The 12,503-nt window shown below is 41.8% G+C and overlaps 1 protein-coding gene across 1 annotated transcript; it reads left to right on the top strand.

Moving 5' to 3' along the window:
• Nucleotides 1-208: 208 nt before the first annotated feature.
• Nucleotides 209-3,752, top strand: LOC119301726 (probable methyltransferase PMT2). Its single transcript, XM_037578710.1, has 7 exons — nt 209-531; nt 901-1,553; nt 1,646-1,856; nt 2,000-2,294; nt 2,547-2,936; nt 3,018-3,095; nt 3,194-3,752. Exons 2-7 carry the CDS (start codon nt 912-914, stop codon nt 3,420-3,422), a joined length of 1,845 nt encoding a protein of 614 aa, XP_037434607.1. The 5' UTR covers nt 209-531; nt 901-911; the 3' UTR covers nt 3,423-3,752.
• Nucleotides 3,753-12,503: the final 8,751 nt, after the last annotated feature.

Here is a 12,503-nt window from a genome sequence, read left to right as displayed (position 1 = left end):
TCGTCTGTACTGTGATAAAAAAAGTGTTTGGATTTAAATTTAAATGGTCAATGCAAAAAGAAAAGTATCTTCCAGTCGTTTTTTTTAATCTTCCAGTCGGGTAAACGGGCGTGCATGATCCGCGAACCCCGTAGGGCGGCAGCAGACAGATCTGTATCCACGAAAGCGACGGCCCCACAGCCCAAGATTTCTACCGCCTTTCCGCTTTATTCTCCCCAGAAATCCAACGGCGAAAAACATACTCCCTCGGTTCTCCCCGACCCGTCGGTGGAGGTGGAGCAGAACTGTCAAGCTCGGGGTTGGGCGAATCCCCACCGCCCTCGGAAAATCGGGGGAAACGCAGCTCTAAAACCCCGAGATTTTGGCCCCGGTTCTCTCCCAGCCGTTGCAGCTGCTGTTCGCCTAGGAGCTGGCGGTAACCCGGGATCCGGCCGGCGAGCCATTCTCCCCCCGCGAGCCATTCTTCCGCAGCTCCGAGCTCCGTCCTTCCTTCCGCCGCGACATCGCAATCCTTCGCCATTGGGTTGTGAGGTATGAGCTTGTTTTGTTTTCATCCCGTGGTTAGTTCGCCCCTCCACTGATCTCGACGCCACCTAGATCCGAGCCTCGCGCTTCACCTCTCCTGCTGCCGACATGGTGTGGGATTTTAGAGATCTGTTGTTTCAACAATTTTGGTAAAGTTTGGTGGTTAGGATACACCTGATGTGATACACGAAAGCCACATGCTTTCTTTCCTGTTTATTATCGTCCGTCTATGATTGCCTCAGGTGAAATTACGGTTCCCCGCAAAAAAAAAAGACTTGAAATTGCGGTTGCGTCAGATTTAGGAAAAATATATGTAATGGACCATATAATTTAGTAGTATAAAAAAGACAATCTTATTCAGTGTGCAATTCTCAGGATAAACCATAATGGCCGTCAAGGGGGGTCCTGCGGACAACAGGACTAGAAGCACTGTGTCTATATGCATAGTGATTGGCTTGTGCTGCTTCTTCTACATCCTCGGGGCGTGGCAGAAGAGTGGCTTCGGAAAGGGGGACAGCATTGCCCTGGAGATCACGAAGCGGACCGATTGCACTATCTTGCCGAACCTCAGCTTCGACACACACCATTCTAAACAAGGCAGCTCCGGCGATCTTGTTTCGCCGGTGAAGAAGTTTAAACCATGCCCGGACCGCTTCACGGACTATACACCTTGCCAAGATCAAAATAGAGCTATGAAATTTCCTCGGGAGAACATGAATTACAGAGAGCGGCATTGCCCACCGCAGAAAGAAAAGCTGCACTGCCTCGTACCACCGCCTAAGGGATATGTTGCTCCATTCCCATGGCCCAAAAGTCGGGACTATGTTCCTTTTGCGAATTGCCCCTATAAGAGCTTGACGGTCGAGAAAGCCATACAGAACTGGGTGCAGTACGAGGGCAACGTCTTCAGATTCCCCGGTGGAGGGACACAGTTCCCTCAAGGTGCTGATAAGTACATTGATCAACTGGCATCAGTTATACCGATTGCCAACGGGACCGTCAGGACTGCATTGGACACTGGTTGCGGGGTAAGCGGAGATATCAAACTGTATATTGCTTACTGCTACTTCGTGAGCTTCTTCTGACTTTCTTCATGTCCTAAAATTCTGATTTTTTTCAGGTGGCTAGCTGGGGAGCTTACTTGTTAAAGAGGAATGTTTTAGCCATGTCGTTTGCACCCAGAGATTCACACGAAGCCCAAGTACAGTTTGCTCTGGAGAGAGGTGTCCCAGCTGTTATTGGTGTTCTTGGCACAATTAAACTCCCTTATCCAGCAAGAGCCTTTGATATGGCCCATTGTTCTAGGTGCTTGATTCCATGGGGAATGAATGGTGAGCCTCTAACCATGTATCCTTCTATACTGTGCATCCAATATATGGGTTTGATACATTTTGTTATTGCGTAAATACCTTGTGCCATTTTGATGGAGTTCTTGTTCTACTTCTCATTTTTTTCTGTATTTGCTGATATGCAGATGGACTCTATATGATGGAAGTTGATAGGGTTCTAAGACCTGGTGGATACTGGGTGCTGTCAGGTCCTCCAATTAACTGGAAGGCGAACTACAAGGGTTGGCAACGTACAAAGGAGGATCTTGAGGCAGAGCAGAACAAGATAGAGGAAATGGCTGAGCTTCTATGTTGGGAGAAAGTCTCGGAGAAGGGTGAGACGGCAATATGGAGGAAAAGAGTAAATACCGAGTCCTGTCCTTCTAGGCTAGAAGAATCCACTGTGCAGATGTGTGAATCAACAAATGCAGATGATGTCTGGTATGTTTCTACTGTAGTTTTGTGAAACAATCTGTTGGACAGAATTGCTAACTTTAGCTTAATATCCTTTAGCAGGATTCAGAGTATATATTACGATAGTCTAGCATCAATAGGTATACTGTCTGGTCAATGCATTATTTTAGCTTTGCCTACTTAGATGTGTTGATGTATTAACATGTTGTTAGAAGTTCTGGGTAATAATTTATATAACCTCTCTCCTATCCTATTTTTCACTTATTCTTGCAACACCAGGTACAAGAAGATGAAGGCATGTGTTACACCTCTTCCTGATGTAGAAAATCCAAGTGAAGTTGCCGGAGGAGCAATCAAGCCCTTCCCAAGCAGGCTCAACGCAATTCCTCCAAGAATTTCTAATGGGTTAATTCCAGGGGTTTCATCTCAAGCATATGAGAAAGACAACAAAATGTGGAAGAAGCATGTGAAGGCTTATAGCAATGTGAACAAGTATCTACTTACTGGTAGGTACAGAAACATCATGGACATGAATGCAGGTTTTGGGGGTTTTGCTGCGGCGATCGAGTCCCCAAAATCTTGGGTGATGAATGTGGTGCCAACCATAGCAAAGATTGCAACCCTGGGGGCTGTTTATGAGAGAGGATTGATTGGCATTTACCATGACTGGTATGGCTTGTTATGCCTGAATCTCGGCTCAGTAAAGTTGTTGTCATGAACTTACTGATATGTCTCACAATTCCATGTCAGGTGTGAAGCGTTCTCTACTTATCCAAGGACCTATGATCTTATCCATGCTAGTGGCCTTTTCACCTTGTATAACAATAAGTAAGCTGCTTCTGTCCCATGGCATCAGTTCTGTCACCTGGTATAACAATAAGTAAGATTGCCACTGCTGATTCATTTTGTATGTTAAAACCAAACAGGTGCAGCATGGAAGACATCCTCCTTGAGATGGACCGCATCTTGAGGCCTGAAGGTGCTGTTATAATGCGTGACGATGTCGATGTCTTGACAAAGGTGAACAAACTCGCTCGGGGCATGAGATGGAACACGAAGCTAGTTGACCACGAGGACGGCCCCCTAGTGCGTGAGAAGGTCTTGTATGCTGTGAAGCAGTATTGGGTTGGCGGAAACCAGACGGCCGCATCGTGAAGAACATATTCTAACACGGGGAATTCTGGGATCCACCTTTGAAGCTGGCTTCCTGGAATTGAGATATGGAGTCATCAGGTGCGAACAAAAATGGCCTACTCTTCTCCGGGGTAGCAATGAAGCAACCAAGGTTGATCGAGAGCAGTATATTGTTGTAGCAGTTTTGTAATTTAATTTCATTCGTCACTCGGCATGAAGTTACTCTGGTTAATTGAAGGATGTATTCTCAAGAAATATTATTGCTTTAGTTTCTGTAATTTTGCTCATGCTGCAACTTCTGAATGTTTGCTTCATTACCGGTAATCCCATCACTTCGTTGTTTCTTAGTTATGTACAGTTATTTCTTATGTAGCTTTACTGTGTTGTTACCTGAACGAACTGAATGTTTTCTACTCAAGAATGTATTTAGAAGAGATTTTTATTTTTTAGCAATTTTAGAAGAGATATTTTCTTCCTGCTTGGATCTTAATGGAACAATGGATGGGAGAACCTCTTGGTGTTGTTCCTGCTCAATCCCATTATGTGCATGCTAAATGTTTGGTATTCCTGCTCCATTCCACCATGTGCAGTTGTGAGTAGTCTAAAGAGTTGATGTATATGTTTTAGTGCAAGATGCTGCATATCTACTGTTACATCCGGAAATAAAATACAGATTGATATGCCGGCTGAGTGCCTATGCTTTAGGTTGCTTTCTTGCTGGATTACATTGCAGATAATGTTACCGTCCTTGTGATTCTTGTCGGAAGGGCCTATTTTGAAGATTATGCTGGCAAGCCTTCATTACCATTCATAGCTTCACACAACAGGCAAGACCAAAGGTTCAGTATGAGTTAACGGTATGTTCCTACTTCCTCCAAAAATTGACCTACTGTTTTTACTTACTTGGAACATAAAATATATCTTAAATTGCTTTACTGCAGTGCATAAATTCTTAGGTAGCTAAGCTTCCTCACAGGCCAATTTCGGCTGTACGTGCAGGAAGAGAGAAATGGTGGATTTAGGAACTGAGTAAATGCAAGACTTTGTTGCTTGTCCTAAACAAGTGTTATGTGGGTGATTTACTCCCTCCAGTTTTCTTCTGCGTGGTGAGGACATGGTTACACGCTGGCTGTTGCTCCGCCAGCTCACAAAACAAGTAACGTTTTAGACATAACTTCAGTCGTACTTTTAAAACTTTGATTACCAATATAGTTTAAAAAATATTTGGACAGGAAACTTGAAAATCATCGATCAAAAAAGATTTTCAAATTCTGATAGTTTCCGTTGGTCTTATACATACATTATATTAAAATTTAGTAGTCAAATTTACATCTTAAGGACTATGTCGAGATGTTAAAAAGTTGCTTATTTGTGAACTGCAGTACTGTCTCAATCAATAGACAAACTGCTCTCCTACCATTAGTTCATTACCGTTCCCAGATATATATTACTATAACCTCTGTATCAAAATATAAGACGTTTTTGTGGACACGGAGGTATTAGATAAAGCTTTTCTTAGCGTCACTTTGGGAATAATCACAGGTTTTGATTCTAACTGACCTGTTGTATTAGAAAATGATTTCGTACGCACTAAGTCACATGGCAACTGCAAATTGTGGTTATCTGAACTATCATTGGTTTCCACATGATGACTGCTTGGTTTTTCATCATCAATCATTCGGTCACATTTCTTCAGAGTTTTTCTATGAGATAGATTGCCCATATGATTAGTTCTCTGACTCATAGGAAACTGAAATAGTGAAAGTGTCCTTCGAATCCTGAGCTCAAATGCAACCTTATGAACAGTAAAATAAAAAAATAGTTACAAAATTCAAAACATTCCAATTTTGGTCTAGGCAAAAACAACAAAATCTGCTGTCCAAAATGCTTTCAGAAGTAGAATTTTTGGAGCATTTGTTTTATTTTCCCCCGGAGCATTAGGAATATTTTCTCTTCATGGAAAATTGTAGGTGTGTAGAACATTCAACAATGTTGTCAAAAGAAATACAGAAGTTTCTAAATTTATTTACTATTTCTTTTGATTCACAAGGGTGCATTTGAGCTCGGGAGCAGAAACTCCATGTCCCTGAAATAGTAACTTCTTGAGTTCCATGAAAGAAGGTGAATCAGAATATAGGATGAGTCTTTGTTGTAGTAATTTAGTGCTTACTATTTCTATTCAAGTTGACCTTCTACTATGCTACGCATGTGCTTACATTTTAGTTCCTAAGCTTTTGTGGTGTTTTTTCAATATTTTTGAGCTGTTTCGACATTCAATTGTAGGTCCTGATATTTTATTTTCTGTCTCTGTCTGAGTTAGGTGTAACATTAAGTTCTGTCTTTTGAAGATGGGTCCAGTCGTAGATCGATCAGCAGATGCTAATAAATGTTTCTCGGTGGGTTTCGCTAACAGAACTTGTGTACCCTGCCGACGTGCCCCTGGTAGAACGCACCATCTAACTACAATCTATGACTAATGCCACTTGCTCAGTTTAAAATATCGGCAATCAGTTTGTGCATAACAAAGTTCTTTACCTCGTGGCAACAGCTGATATGAGCTGCTTACTTTTGTATGGTATTACATCAGTGTGATACTAAGAGTATTATTGTGACCGTGACCTATCAGGTCGAATATACAAAGAGCTTTATTACCTTCAGCGACCTATCATGTCCAATATTCCCTCTGTTTCTTTACTCTGCATATAATTTTGTCTTAAGTCAAACTTCATCAAGTTTGACCAAGACTGTAGAAAAAATATATAAACATTCAGAATATCAAACCAGTATCATTATATGCACCATATAATTATTTTTTATGTTGTATATCTTTAGTATTGTAGACGTTGATAATTTTCAATATAAATTTGGTCAAACTTTACAAAGTTTGACTTGAGACAAATCTTATAAGCGGAGTAAAAAGAAATAAGGGGAGTACATACTACTTCTGTTCCAAAATGTAGTGTGTGTTAGGTTTTTTAAATTAAACATGTCAAAGGTTGACCAAATTTGTATCAAAAAACAACATCCACAATACAAAATTAGTATTTTTGGATCCACAATGAAATGCACTTTTATATTTTAACTATTTAATATTGTAGATGTCGACATTTTTAATACTCTCGATGTCGATAGTTTCTTCTATAAAGTTGGTTAAACATAAATATGTTTGACTTATGCAAAACTTTATATGCACCACATTTTGAAATGGAGCGAGTACTATTATATTGTCATTCGTGTTGCTAAAAAGTCATCACACATGATAAAAAAATGTTGTGACAAATGGGGTTTTCAGCCGTCAGCCTTTAATGGTCAATAATAATATGAGGTTTTGCAAACGATCTTGAACTTTTGGGCCATTTTTTACTCATTAATTTTGCAAGACTAAGTAAACATTAACTGGTTTAACAAGGATAAATGATTAAGAAACAAATGACATTTTGTTATCTTGTTGGCTAGCTTTTTCTTTAAGTTTTTGCTGGCTACAATAGATGATGTCCAGTTCATGGCTCAAAAATCAGAACCTCTTGTAGCGCATTGGTTGCAATTTAATTGTTTTTTATTGTAAAAAGAATCAAGTGAGTGTGATGCTCAACAGATATTGTAATGTGACCTATCAGGCCCAATACCTATTATCATATTGTTGTTTGTATCGACAAAAAGCCATCATAGATGATTAGAAAATGTTATCAAGTATGATTTTTGAGATGTTGTCTGGCTTTAATAGTCGGTGATAATAGTTTTCGCAGGGATAATATGACGTCATTGCAGACGTTCGTGTGATTTTGGGGCCATTCCATATTCATTACTTTTGAGGTTGAGCAAAACTGCTCTATGTCTAAAGACAAACCTTGCCAGGTTTAGTATATTGGCAATCGGTTTGTGCATAAAATGGTTTTTCACGTCGTGGTGACACCTGATATGAGGTGCTTATTTTGTAGGGTAAAAGAAAACCACGTAGGTGTGATGCTTGTGACTGTGACCTATCAGGTCGAATATATGAAGAGCTTTATTACTTCCACCGGTCTACCAAGTCTTATATGTATTACTGTATTATCCCGCATGTTGATAAAAAAGGCATCCAAGATGGTTGAAAATCTTGTCCCGGGCGGGTTTTTGAGCCATATGCCCATATCTAGCTTAGATGCCAGTATAAATATGAGGTCATTGCAAACGATCGTGTACTTTTTTGGGCCATTTCTTACTCATTAGCTTTTGAGACCGAACAAATATTACGCGTGTTAGCGGCGACAAATGGCATTTTTTCGGTTGAGAGAAAGACATTCTGTTGCCTCCCTGGCTAATTTCCCCCTTTATTCTTTGTTTTCCGGGAACATGCCAATAGGGCATGAAGCTCAATGCTGGAGCTAAAACTTGGTTTGCTTGCAAGAGCAGCAAGACATGTATGGCATCGTGCCCGAGCACCCACGGAGATGTCCCATTCGAAAGCCTCGGGCATCCGATCTAGATCGCGCTCGTAGCAGCTAGTGCATGCATCTCGCTCACGCCTTTCTCCCAGATAGGACAGACGATGGCAAAGCAAAGGGGATGGATGCTCATTGGACAACGATGCACACGATGCGAATTCCAATAATTCAGTTCCGTTGTCCCGTCAGGATAACAGTAATATATCACGACCGTTTGCCATGACCTACTAGCTCACCACCTGCATGCATAGTCCATGGACGAATCATCATTTCATCGTCCGGCACACGCACGAGATCTGCTACGTACGTCAAGATCGTAATCATCGCGGGCGAGGGGCCGTAAAGGCTCCCCACGAGTGTCCGGGATCCACGACGGGTCACTGGTGGTCCGGTGGACGAACTGTTCTTCTGCCCGAGTGTCCGTCCCACAAACCCGGCCACGCACTCGCTGGCGGAACTTGCCCCGTTGGGGTTTCAGCGGGCTGCATATGCTTCCCCGAAACAGGACTCCGCTCCTCTCAGAAAAGAGAAAGAAACGACAGAACAGGGTTCGTCTGGGAGAAGTGAAGGACGGGACGGCACCTCACCTCACCTCAGCCAGTGCAGCCAAAGCCAGCGCACAATGGGACGTGACACCACGAGGCGTTTTTCTTGCCAGCAACTCAGCATCGCATTATTGGTAACCACACGGTGCGGGACAGCAAAATAGCGTGTGGCTCATCGGAAAATGCGGCTTGGCTCTCGGGTGCATAGTCACCTGAACTCGACCTTATGTTGTACCCTTATATAAAAAAAATTCATGGATGAATAACTGTCGTCCTCTCCACCAACCGACGGTCCTCCTCCGCCTGTGTTGATATCGCCCTAGCCAGCCGCCGCCTACCCAAAAACTAGGGTTTCTCTGCCTCCCGCCGGCGCTGTTGCCGGTCCGCCCCGTCTCCTGTGGCCTTAGTGCCATGGGGACGGAGTGGATCCCGACCCTTGCCGGTGGGAGGGCTTCGTTTTTAGATCTTTTTTTGAGATTTGTTAGGATTTGTGTTCTATTCAGGAAAACGAGACGGCGGCGGCTCTCTAAAGATGGAATAAAGGTCTCGCGGCCTTAGCCCCCGTTCCGGTGATGCGTCTAGCATCGTTGGTGAACGTGTGGAGGTGTGTCTCCGGTGGATCTGTCTTCGGTAGATTTGCTCGGATCGTTTCGTAGTTCGTCTCTGTTCGTGCGTCTTTAGGTTGGATCCTTCTTATCTACAATCTTCATCGCCGGCAGTTGCTATTCTGGTGCGTTGGATCTATGGGGTCTTAGCACGACGATTTCCTGACTGTCTACTACAATAAGGTTTGCCCGACTCCGGCGAGGAAGGGGCGATGACAGCGGCGCGCCTTCGGCTCGCTTCAGTGTTTGTAGTCGTTGCTAGGTGGTCTACGGATCTGAATGTAATTTTTATTATTTCTAGTGTTTGTTGTATTACCATGATTGAACATGAATAGAATGGAAGTTTATCCCGCAAAAAAAGAATAATTGCCGTCGACTTTTGAGCAAAAAGAAAAGGAAAAAAAGAAAATTTGAAGGACAAAAAGTGTGAATATTAACTTCATTATAGTGTTGCCTTTTTTACCCGCAAAAAAATGTTACTTTTTTCTCGCCCACATTACCGTCAAAGTCATTTCTCGGTGTTGTTTTGCAGAAGAACACTTGATCCCTTTTTGCCAAAAAATAATCATGAATGTTTGACTATTTTGCAATTACTCTTTAAAAAAACAGGCGCATCTACACCCAGGTTACAAACGTCTACCTCCGTGACTCATGCTCAATCACACAGGGTTGTGGATATCGAATGAGTTACAAGGCATGACCAGATGAGCTTCACAGAGTTAAGTGGATGTTAATTTTTTTTAAATAGGAGGGTAATCCCTGGCCTCTGCATTGTTACGATGTACACAATCATATATTCTATTTATTAAAGTTCCAGGTAACAAGCTCCAGTAACAAAGTAAAAATAAAAATAAAAATAGCCACAACCGGCAAAAATAAGAATATATGTCTACACACAAAGGGGCCGCTATCCAAACTGGTTATACATATTCTGTGCCACCGTCTCTCGTTGGTTGCATTCAGATACCAAACCAGGTTAACTAAATCAGGTTTATCATCTTCTGTGAATCCCTTGTATGATTATCTTTTCAATATTTTCTGTTCCGTATGAGCTTCCGTGGATTCTCAAGACCCATTAGAGAATCAAGGTCTTCTACTGGCTGCTAGCTGGTGATTAGGAATCATATCTGGACCAAAGAATAAGATAACTTAAAGAAATATATGGAAGGAACATGAATCTTTTGATATGATAAAACTCCGGAGCACCTATTTTTTAAAAAAGGGAGGCAAACGCTTTGCCTTCATTCTTTAATTAAGAAGTGTTTTGCAGAGAAGTACACATGCCGTATAGAAACAACACATTCAAGAGTTCACTTTCATGGCATCAATTAACTCAAACATTTGGCCTCCGCCAGCCCCACAAAGTAGCTTTCGACCTAATCTTACCTGCGATGATGCACTAGTAGAAAAAGGGCCATTTGTCCCGGTTCATAAGGCCCATCTGTCCCGGTTGGGGAACCGGGACTAAATGGTCGTTACTAATGCCCTAGGCTTTTAGTCCCGGTTCTTATACTAACCGGGACAGATGGGCCTCCACATGGCCGCTCCGGTGAGCTCAGGCACGAGGGCCTTTGGTCCCGGTTCATAAACTTCTACGCGTCAGCATTTCAGGGGCTGGTTTTTTTTTTGAAAGGAGGTGGTTTAGGGGTTTCGGGGGTTAATTTAGGTTGGTATAGGTAGCTAATAGAGAGACGTGTCCTCTCTTATCTCCGTGCTACCGCTACTGCTATGCCTAAACATGACTTAGATTGAAGTGAGGCAACATTTGGTGCATGTCAAAAGTAATACTAATCCTAACTTGATCAAGTTTAGATTGTACTACTTTTGACATGCACCACATGCATGTTGCCTTCACTTTAATCCAATCCATGTTCATTTCACCCGCTGATATATAATAACTCTTCATGCTCGCATCATGCATCATCATATATAATAACAAGTCTACTAATCATCATCATACAACTTCTACTCGTTATTAATAACAAGTCATACGATCATCATCCTCATAGTCATCGAACCACCCCTACTTAATTGTTCTTAGCAAATGATCATCAGTATTAGGTAGGACCTAAATACCCTCTTTAAGCTAAAATAGCATAAAACAATATAGACCCCGACTCTCCATTATGGAGAATGGAGATCATCCTGTCTCCAATTCTTGCGCTTCGCTTCCTTTTGCTTCCAAGAACCTCCTTACGACTGTCCATACATTTTTCCATCCTTTGATTTGCATGTCTCCATTTCTTTTAGAAATCTGGTATGGACAGTTGAGATTCATAGGATGACCTGGCTGTATGTTCAAAACATTAAGGCTACCTTTTTGATACATCAAATGAGGCACACAATTCTCTGGGATTATCTGTTGAAAAACATAGTAATAACTTCATAGTTAGCAATGATGTACTAGTTTTAGAAGTATGCAAAAGATGCACGGATGTCGTAATAGTAAAAAATCTTACCAGGGTATCTCCATGGTAGTTACCATAGTTCAACACATGCACTAGTGGCACATATTGACCATAATGTTGAGGAGTTTGATTGTAGATATTGTAATTCTCAATGTCAGTACAAAATCCGACCAGATGATTTTTCTCCTTGTAAGTTAATTCGGAGCCATCGGTGTAGTGGGTTTTGTCTACCATCTCCCGCACATTCTTTGAATAATAAAAATAAGCTGTCAATGGAAATAAGCTGTCAACTATTTTGAAATAAACAATATAAATTAGCTAATAACTATGTTTGAGAAACTCACATAGCGGTAGAATTGGAGGCGTATCAACAAGGACCCAAATGTCCATATTGTGTTGCTCGATTTCAAGATCACCAAGATCCATGGTGACAAGCATACCCTCATCAAAACCATACATCTTGCAAAGTGCTTCCCATTTTTTGCAACCAAAATGGGTTACGCTCTCAGAATTGTACAACTTTACTTCAAAATCCACATCATGATGAGTTCTTAGGTGAATTTTCTTTGTTTCGAAACTTTCATGGTCTTCAAAACCCATCCTCTCCAAGACATAGCGCCTTGCATGGCATGGGATAAGCTATTCGAATTGTAAAAGATGAAAATTACATGTTGAAATAGTTGTAGTCATGCTTAATTACGAAGAAACACTTGTTGTCGTTGCGTACCGTTTCAACATCGAAGGTCTCCTCAAGCTTAATGCTGAAGCGCCGATCATCGTCCAGGTGAGGCCTGTCGCACAGACCTCGATCGTCGTGACACCAGCTGCACTCCCCCGAGAGACTTTCGTCGATGACGACATTTCCTACGTTCATAATTCAAAGATTAAACTTGTACAATTAAATATGTGTACTACAAAACTAAATTAGATCATTATTATTCATCACGGGTTGACTATCGGTCTGTCGAATCTTTTCTTGAAAACTCTCATCTCACGTGGTGTATATATTCGACTCTCGGTGATGGTCGCTCTTCACTTCGTCCCCGAGTGCATTACACCAAAATGTCTAGCACACAGGAACGAAGGAGAAGCGACCCCCACGACAACAGTCGAGATTCTT

The sequence above is a fragment of the Triticum dicoccoides genome, chromosome 5A, assembly GCF_002162155.2.
Source record: "Triticum dicoccoides isolate Atlit2015 ecotype Zavitan chromosome 5A, WEW_v2.0, whole genome shotgun sequence".
Lineage (NCBI taxonomy): Eukaryota > Viridiplantae > Streptophyta > Magnoliopsida > Poales > Poaceae > Triticum > Triticum dicoccoides.
This window is presented reverse-complemented; position numbering and strand designations above follow the sequence as displayed.